Below are 10,000 nucleotides of genomic sequence, written 5' to 3'. Positions count from 1 at the left end.
CTCACACAAATGCACAAAAAGTCCATTTTAAACATGACATTTGTTAAAAACTCAGTATGTTAGGGGATTTAACAAAAACACTTCATTATTCATTATTACCTGTATACATTTACGTTCACATTTTATTATTCTACTCTTTTTTTTAATTCATAGTTATTTTTAATCTATAAGACTTGTGTTGTAAATTGTAGCTCTTTTCAAGCAGAATTCCACTCACAATGTCACTTGGGACCACAGTTAAGCTCATCATTTTGTTGTTTATACTTCTACAAAGTTCAGTTCTAGACAATTTCATAAAAGTTTTGAATGAAATTATAGCTTTCTTCCAGAAATTCACTCATCGTGTAGTTCTATTCTATTTTATTCTATTTTATTCTATTCTATTCTATTCTATTCTATTCTATTCTATTCTATTCTATTCTATTCTATTCTATTCTATTTTATTCTATTCTATTCTATTCTATTCTATTCTATTCTATTCTATTCTATTCTTTTCTATTCTATTCTATTTTATTCTATTTTGTTTTGTTTTCTGTTCTGTTTAGTTCTGTCATGTGACATCTAATTTGTTCTATTCTATAATGGACTCATGTAACATGATTGCAGATTTAAATGTATGCATCATTCTATTTGATTCTGTTATATTCCAAAGTTCAATTTTATTTAAGTTTCTTATTTTTGCTCCTTTTTTGTCCCAGGAATTCGCTCACTGTGTGATGCCAAGTTTCCTCTGATGCATCATTCTATTCTATTCTATTCAGTCATGTGACATCCATTTTGTTCTGTTGTATAGTAGACTAAGCTAACATGATTGCAGATTTAAGCTTATGCATCATTCTATTTCATTCAATTCTATTACAAAGTTTAATTCTATTTTAATTTTAGAAATTTGTACCTATTTTCTCCCAAGAATTCACTTACCATGTGGTGCCAAGATTCCACTGATGCATCCTTCCATTCCATTCCATTTTATTCTATTCTGTTCTATTTTATTCCATTCTATATTGTTTGTTCTATTTTGTTCTATCATGTGACATCTATTTTGTTCTGTTCTATAATGGACTCATGTAACATGATTGCAGATTTAAGCTTAAACATTATTCTATTTGATTTTATTATTTTACAAAGTTCAATTTTATTTAAGGCTTAAAATCTTGCGCCTATATTAACTGTGATGCCAAATTTCCACTGATGCAATATTCTATTCTATTCTATTCTATTCTATTCTATTCTATTCTATTCTATTCTATTCTATTCTATTCTGTTCTGTTCTGTTCTGTTCTGTTCTGTTCTGTTCTATTCTATTCTATTCTATTCCATTCTATTCTATTCCAGTGTCACCAATAAAAACAAAACAATGGCTTTTAAAACAGCATGTCCTCTTTAAGAATTACAGTCAATTTTAGTGTTTACACTTGGCATGGGCTGCTATAAGTTTCTGACAGTATGATAACCTTGGATAAAAATATCATGGTTTCATAGTACCACAGTATTGTGATTACTGCTCTAAAATAAGTTATTTTTAATTGTTTTTTCCCCCTTGAACACAATATATTTATTTTAGGAAACATTTATAATATTTTGGAACAGTAAACATGTCAGGTCTAAATATTTCAAATAAATCATTCTGCTGTCTTCTTCATTGTTTCAATAACACAGATACAACACATAAAACACAACACATAAAAATAAAAATACACATTAAAAACCCTTATATATACCTTAGGAACAGTGTAATAGAATTTTTTTGCATTTTTAAACCTTTGAAATAGTTTATCGTCCCATGCCTAGTTTACAAATGCAAATAATGTATAACTGTTTTCTACTTATTCTATTTTATTTTTTTTGCAGGCTCTGGAAACCGCTGGATATGTCAAGACTGTCATAGTGAGTCAATTTGCCTCTGGGAAATATTCACACTTAAAATATCTTGCTAAAATATGTTGTTGTTTTTTTGCATATGAGTTATATACTGTGCATGTTGAACCCAACAAAAACCCAGATGAAAAATGGGCTTTTTCAAATGGTGAATGAAATTAGCAACTACTGTATGTGTGTGATGTTCAAATGTTAATGTAAATGCAAATACCAGGCCTCACTTTATGGATAAATCTAGAAATGATGTGGAAACGACACATTTTAAAGACACAGAAGTGAGATGTTCTTGTTGAACAGTGAGTCTGTTGTTTGTAAAATGTGTTGGATTTTTATTTATAAGGATTAACCCCTTAAGATGTACAGTACCATCTCATTTTCAAGGGATTTTCACAATTTTAATGGTAACACCAAAAGACAAAACAAAAACACAACTGACATATTTTTGTTTTTAATGGTGTTCTTCAGGAGAGAGATATGCTGCTGAGATACCGGAGACAAGACAGCCTGCGCAGGAAGAAGCCCTTCAGAACCTGTAGAGTACGCAGACATCAGGATAAGTCTACACATCGCACTGTCAAATAATAATAATCATATTAATAGGGCAGCACGGTGGCTCAGTGGTTAACACTGTCGCCTCACAGCAAGACGGTTGCTGGTTTGAGTCCCAGCTGGGTCAGTTGGCATTTGTGTGTGGAGTTTGCATGTTCTCCCCGTGTTGGCATGGGTTTCCTTCGGGTGCTCCCGTTTCCCCCACAGTCCAAAGACATGTGGTATAGGTGAATTGAATAAACTAAACTGGCTGTAGTGTATGTGTGTGAATGCGAGAGTGAATGGGTGTTTGCCAGTATAGGGTTGCAGCTGAAAGGTCTTCCACTGTATAAAACATATCATGGATAAGTTGGCGGTTCATTCCGCTATGGCGACCGCTGATAAATAAAGGGACTAAGCTGAAGGAAATTCATTCATTAATTTTCCTTCAGCTTAGTCCCTTATTTATCAGGGGCTGCCACAGCGGAATGAACCACCAACTATTCTAGCATATGTTTTAATCCATCTCAGTACTGGGAAACACCCATACACTCACATTCACACACACTCATACACTACAGCCAGTTTACTTTATTCAATTCACCTATAGCGCATGTGTTTGGACTGTGGGGGAAACCGGAGCACCTGGAGGAAACCCACACCAACATGGGGAGAACATGCAAACTCCACACAGAACTGCCAACTTGCCCAGACGGGACTCGAACCAGCGATCTTCTTGCTGAGAGGTGACAGTGCTAACCACTGAGCCACCTCTGAATGAAAATTGACATTAAAACTATTATATTTATGTAAGTTTTTATTCGTTTGTATTGCATTGATTGATTACAGGTTTTTACAGACGCTAGGACACATTTCTCAATACTCAGGTCACTTTAGCAAAACTCTTCACACAATTCTCCTAACCGACTTACAGCTAGGCAAAGCAGTTCATTTCACATTCAAAATGCACGACAACTACCAAAACAATTTATTCAGATCTCAAATAAACTCATTCTTCCAGAACACTAGCAAAGGTTGACAGCCGACAAACACACTTCGTCACTCACAAAACAATGAGCTAAAAACACTAACAACATGCAGCATTACACAGTGTTTTCTAGTGTAAATCAAGGACACGTCTCTGTTTATAACTGCAGTATATATTGTTTATAACTGCAATATATTTTACTGGAATGAATCAGACTTGACGCAGAATTCCTCAATATTTTATGTCCTTTATTTATTTAAATGTTTTTGCACTAAGTATCAGTAATTCCATAAATCAAGAATTTGTAAACACACCATCCACTGATACAGATACAATAGTCATGCTAATCTAATGTGTTTTTTACATCACAATACAAACCTATTCAGCTGTTGTCTCCTTTTATAATGAAATTGAAAGACTAAAGCTGCGGTCACACTAGAGTTTGTGTGTGCGAAATTCTGTCGTACGGCACTGCGAAAAGAGGCAGGATTAAACAAGATAATTAGACATTAAAAAAGTAAGCGATTGCTCCATGTTTTCAATTTCTGTTCAGAGAGGTCCTGTTTTGATCATCGATTGGTCTCACGCAGTCAAGTGATGTGATATCGCAGGTCAGAGTTCACCAAGCTTGAACTTTGCACCACAGCAACCTGCGAAACTTGATGCATGACCTTGCGTTTCCGGTCTGACGCATTCGCATGCGTATGAATGGAAGTCTATGGGAGGAAAAGCCCAGTGTGACCGCAGCTTCACACCCCTGTAGATGTTCGTCTACAATGAGAATCACTGTGGCTGGTTAAACTGCATTTTTAGATGTGAAATATGTTTCAATAAAATATTGCTGTTGAATTTTGCACTCTTAATCAGTTTTGCATGATGTTATTGTGTTAAACATAAGTTTATCAGTTTTGAAAACAGGATGTAAGCATGTGCAAAATGTCCTGTACGTACAAAGAGTTTTGGCAGTTGTTGTGTCTGAGTGAGAAAAGAATTGATGAAAGTTGAGTCATTGAATCCATTTTGTGCCAAAACAATGAGAATTGATACTCAGATTAGCCCACATAGACTTCTGTTGAGCTCGCTGTGTGAAGAGTTTTGCAAAAGTGACTTAAGTGTTGAGAAATGTGTCCTAGCGTCTGTAAAAAACTGTAATTAATAGACATTTAAGTTTGCAATAATTATGCATTTATTTATTTAAGTGTAGTTTGAATGTAATGTTTACCTTATTTTATTGATTGATTAAATTCTGTTTTAATAAGCACTGATGATTATTATTGTTGTTTTAATAGTTCTGGATTTATTTTTTGTGGTTTGTAATGTTCATGTCTCCTCTCCTGCTCTGTGTGTAGCCGGTCGTGGAGACGTTTTTTGGCTATGATGAGGAAGGCTCCATTGACTCAGACGGCTCCTCTATTTCCTACCACACAGACAGAACACCCTGCACTCCAGACGATGACCTCGAGGAGGTGTGTGCGGTTCTTGTTCGTGCGTGTGCGTGTGTGTGTGCATGCGTGTATGTCCGTGTGAGTGTGTCAATCTGCTGTGTTGTGTGTGTCTTGTGTGTGTGTGTGTGTGTGTGTGTGTGTGTGTGTGTGTGTGTGTGTGTATGCTGTGACTGCAAACGTGTTCTGTGTGTGTGTGCCAGTCTGCTGTGTTTTGTGTGTGTTTGTTTGTGTGACACTGTCAGTCTGCTGTGTTTTCTGTGTGTGTGTATGCTGTAACTCGAAATATGTTCTGTGTATTTGCTTTGTGAGGGTATGTGTGTGTGTGCCTGCTGTGTGAGTGGGTGTGTATGATGTGACTGGAAACATGTTCTGTGTGTCCGTGCGTGCGTATATGAGTGTGTGTGTGTGTGTGTGTGTGTGTGTGTATGCCTATGCTATGCCTGTTAATGTCGTTTGTGTGTGTGTGTGCGTGCGTGCGTGCGTGCGTGTGTGTTTGTGTATGCTGTACCTGTAAACAGGGCCAGATTAAGAACACATTGGGCTCTGGGGCTATAGCAAATCCAAGGGCTCCCCTTTTAATTTTTTTACCTCATAAATATATATAATATATATATATAAATTGTTGTTGTTTTTATTATTATATCTAATTTTACACTATTTCTTTTATATTTGATTGATATATTTTTTCTATTTTATTAAAATAGGCGTGCAAGTATATAAAATTAAGGAGTGACATAATATGAACTTTAAAGTTCAAACAGGCTGCAAAAATCAACAAAACAAAACAACATTTGCAATACTTCCTAAATCAGTGCTTTATAATAATTGCTTTAAATAGAGGTTTACCTTTAAAAAGGTTCTTTAGAACTTTAGCTGACCATAAATATCCCTAATGATATAATATCTTTAATATCCATGCATCTAATATCCAAAATATTATGGTCTTCAGAGTTACAGAAGGCTAGCACCTAATTTTATTTTATTTGACTTATTTATTTACATATTTTTTGCATCAGATATATTGCCTGTTGAATGCCAGCGTCAATATTTCATTGCTCCATATTATTTCTGTCGTTTTCATAAAAGGGACAAAGTAAATGTTTATAAAAAAAAGTTTGCTTCAGTTAGACTTTTTTTTTTTTTTTTTTTTGGTGCAAAAAAGTTTACACCACAAAAAAGGGAACAATCAACATCGCAATGCATGTTTACAAAAAAAAATGTTTTAATTGTTAAAACTGCAACAAGGAGCAAGTAGCAGTACAAAATACCTACATTAAAGGAAAAACAAAACATTATAACAATAAATATTCTGAAAATGAAGTATTCAACTCAATTCACCTTTATTTGTATAGTTCTTTTACAATGTAGATTGTGTCCAAGCAGCTTCACATAAAAGGTCACAGTAAATAGGAACAGTGTAGTTCAGTTTTCAGTGTTTAAGTTCAGTTCAGTTTAGCTCAGTTCAGTGTGGTTCAATATTCACTACTGAGAGTCCAAACACTGAAGAGCAAATCCAACGATGCGCAGCTCTACAGATCCCGAACCATGCAAGCTAGTGGCGACAACGGAGAGGGAAAAAAACTTCACTAATTGAAAGTGAAGAAAAAAACCTTGAGAGAAACCAGATCAGTTGGGCGCGACCATTTTAATTTCTCCGCTGGCCAAACATCTTGTGCAGAGCTGCAGTCTCAACGGCGGAGGCTGGAAGCTGGCCTCATCGAAGACTCGTCTGTCCCTGGAGCGTCACAGGAATCAGTCTCATGTTCTCCACTCCTCCATGACCACCACAGTAGCTGCTCAGGATACGGCCTGGTCCAGGATATGGAAGTACTGAGAGCTTCAGTTATTTTACTTTGGTTTCTGAAGTATTTGAAGCTTTGAGCCACTTTCTCTACCTCAGAAAGAAAACATCTAAAAGAGGGTCTGTATTTTTTCCACTTACAACAATGAATATGATATTTACCCATTAGTATAATAAAGTTCACAACATCTGAGAAAGAGAAATGTAAATCACCTTTGTAAAATAAAATATTTTCTAGAACAATAGGGGGGACTGAAATCATCTTTAATGTAAGCCAAGTATGGATGTCAAACCAGAATTGAAAAGTAAATTCACAAGAAAAAAAAAAAGTGATCGAGTGTTTCTGAAAAATTTGAGCAAAAGCTACACTTGTTCAGTTAGACTTACTGTAAAGCATTACCGTGTATTTACTTGAGACAGATACTCCGCAACTATGGATATTTTGATAACTGCTTGCGTAGGCTATTTGATTTTTTCGCACACTGTCTTGGTTATTAGTGTGATGGAAGGATTGTGCGGGCGCGCTGCGGTTTTTTGAGTCCTTCTGTAACCGCTCCGTGGCCAAGACTGCGCTTCTGAGTATTCAGTATTATTCCGCCTATCCCAGCTTCTGTTACTACATGTACAAGTTAATCAATAGTGAAGACTGTTTGTATTTTATTTTTTGTTCTATGATGAGCTTGGTTAGCCTACCTTAGACTGGATGGTTCTAGCGGTAGTGCTGAAATAAGGGACTCTCCTGGGACAATTAGGACATCTGATGACGCTTATGGGTGACTAAAACAGGGATGTTCAATATTCTGATAGGCTACAGTCACTCAGTTAGCACCGGCATCACTGTTTTTGAACAGCAGGGAACCGAAAGGAATACTTCAAATTATCGACAAGTAAAAGCATAACGCAAAGAGGCGTTTCCCGCGTCATAGAGCAAATGAATTCTTCAGCCAGTCAAGGGCCCCCTTGTTCCGTGTGCCCTGGGGGTGTGTGTTTGTGTATCCTATGCCTTCAAATGTTGTGTGTGTACTCTGTGCCTGTTAATGTGTCGTATGTGTGTGTTTGTGTATGCTGTGCCTGTAAACGTGTTGTGTGTGTGTGTGTGTAGGGCATGCTGAAGGAGGAGACAGAGCTGCGTTTCCGTCAGCTGACGATGGAGTATCAGGCTCTTCAAAGGGCTTACGCTCTTCTGCAGGAGCAGGTGGGAGGAACCTTCGATGCAGAGAAGGAGCTGAAGGTAAATCATTTAAACACATCAAATATTTACACTTGCTTAACAACAACATCTCAGCTCTTAGCAGACGTTTCTTCATACTGTAGGAATGTCATTCTTTTAGCAGCATTACTAGGTCATAAATAACACAATACACTGAAGTATAATGCTGTAAAAAAATGTATTACTTCTGTATTTATGACATCTTGGCGGCTTGGTGGCTCAGTGGCTAGCACTGTCACCTCACAGCAAGAAGGTCACTGGTTCGAGTACTGGCATGTTCTCCTTATGACAATAAAAAGTCAACAACCATAATAATAAATATAGCTGCAAACAGCAATTAAGGGGCCAAGCATTTCAGCGACAGAAAGAGCAAAGCAGTTTAGAGGCAGAATGAGCAAAGCAGTCCAGAGGCAGAATGAGCAAAGTAGTCTAGAGGCAGAATAGGCAAAGCAGTCCAGAGGCAGAATAGGCAAGGCAGTCTAGAGGCAGAATGAGCCAAGCAGTCCAGAGGGAGAATGAACAAAGCAGTCCAGAGGCAGAATCGGCAAAGCTCTCCAGAGGCAGAATCAGTAAAAGTTGTCCAGAGGCAAAATGAGCAAAGCAGTCCAGAAGTGGATTAAGCAAAGCAGTCCAGATTCAGAATGAGCAAAGCTGTCCAGATTCAGAATGAGCAAAGCAGTCCAGAGGCAGAATGAGCAAAGCAGTCCAGAGGCAGAATGAGCAAAGCAGTCCAGAGGCAGAATGAGCAAAGCAGTCCAGAGGCAGAATGAGCAAAGCAGTCCAGAGGTAGAATGAGCAAAGCAGTCCAGAGGCAGGATGAGCAAAGCATTCCAGAGGCAGAATAAGCAAAGCAGTCCAGAGGCAGAATGAGCAAAGCAGTCCAGAGGCAGGATGAGCAAAGCAGTCCAGAAGCAGATTGAGCAAAAGTGGTCCAGAGGCAGAATGGGCAAAGCAGTCCACAGGATGAGCAAAACAGTCCAGATTCAGAATGAGAAAAGCATTCCAGATTCAGGATGAGCAAAGCTGTCCAGAGGCAGAATGAGCAAAGCTGTCCAGAGGCAGAATGAGCAAAGCTGTCCAGAGGCAGAATGAGCAAAGCTGTCCAGAGGCAGAATGAGCAAAGCTGTCCAGAGGCAGAATGAGCAAAGCTGTTCAGAGGCAGAATGAGCAAAGCTGTCCAGAGGCAGAATGAGCAAAGCTGTCCAGAGGCAGAATAAGCAAAGCTGTCCAGAGGCAGAATGATCAAAGCAGTCCAGAGGCAGAATGAGCACATTTGTCTGCGCCGTAAACAAAAAATGCTTCGCCTTCTTACACAAATTTCACAAGATATGGACAACATGGTCTGACGAGTTCGACAAACTGTCTTGGAGGAGTTTGCAAATTAAGTTTTGAACAAAGTTAATATGGGGGACAAGAAGTTTAGCCAAATATGGCATATTTGGCATCAGTGTTCTCGGCATGAACCAAGAAATATGTTGAGATCATTTTTACCAAAATAAGCACATGCAGTCTAAAGTTATTAGCACATTTTTGATTCATTATTGACGGTTAGTGAACGGTTTATAACTCTTGACCACTAGGTGCTACCAAATTACAGTTGCAAGTTACAATAATAGTCTTACAGTTTCAATGAATCAAGTATAATTTACTAGCAAGTAATGAAAACTGATCCAGGTTTGTTTGTTTTTTCTGATGTGAAACGTTCCTTTATGATTGACATTTTAAATTTCCTGTTTATTTTTATCACATTCAGTCACTTTTCAACACTGGCACAACCTGGCTTTTTATTTAATTTTTTTAAAACTGCAAAAACTACACTTATGACACTGACCAATTCTATTTATACATAATGCAGAGTATTTATGTTTTGTTTTTCAGACCCGAGAGCAACTTCAAGCTGAAATGATCCGCTATCAGACCAGAATAGCAGATCTGGAGTGTGTTTTGAGTCATGAGGGACAGGTAAAAACACCTCTGCTGTTAGCATTTAACACATTTATTTGCACTGAAGGAGCATTTGAGATGATTTTACACAAAACATCTAAGCTGTAATCATTTGCATTCACAGGATATGAAGTGGATTGAGGAGAAACAGGCTTTGTATAAACGCAACCAAGAGCTTGTAGAAAAGGTGTGTTCAATTCTAGTTC

General features: G+C 37.5%; 1 protein-coding gene across 1 annotated transcript in view; it reads left to right on the top strand.

Moving 5' to 3' along the window:
- jakmip3 (Janus kinase and microtubule interacting protein 3) overlaps positions 1 to 10,000 on the top strand; it is a 93,117-nt gene that overhangs the window by 68,180 nt on the left and 14,937 nt on the right. The window contains exons 12-17 of the mRNA XM_056469791.1: positions 1,852 to 1,887; positions 2,344 to 2,415; positions 4,744 to 4,860; positions 7,743 to 7,871; positions 9,729 to 9,812; positions 9,919 to 9,981. Of these exons, the coding sequence (XP_056325766.1) occupies positions 1,852 to 1,887; positions 2,344 to 2,415; positions 4,744 to 4,860; positions 7,743 to 7,871; positions 9,729 to 9,812; positions 9,919 to 9,981 (501 nt within the window). The remainder of the gene's footprint in view (positions 1 to 1,851; positions 1,888 to 2,343; positions 2,416 to 4,743; positions 4,861 to 7,742; positions 7,872 to 9,728; positions 9,813 to 9,918; positions 9,982 to 10,000) is intronic.

Source organism: Danio aesculapii, chromosome 12, assembly GCF_903798145.1.
Source record: "Danio aesculapii chromosome 12, fDanAes4.1, whole genome shotgun sequence".
Lineage (NCBI taxonomy): Eukaryota > Metazoa > Chordata > Actinopteri > Cypriniformes > Danionidae > Danio > Danio aesculapii.
The sequence above is the reverse complement of the archived record's forward strand: the minus strand, read 5'-3'. Positions and strand labels throughout refer to the sequence as shown.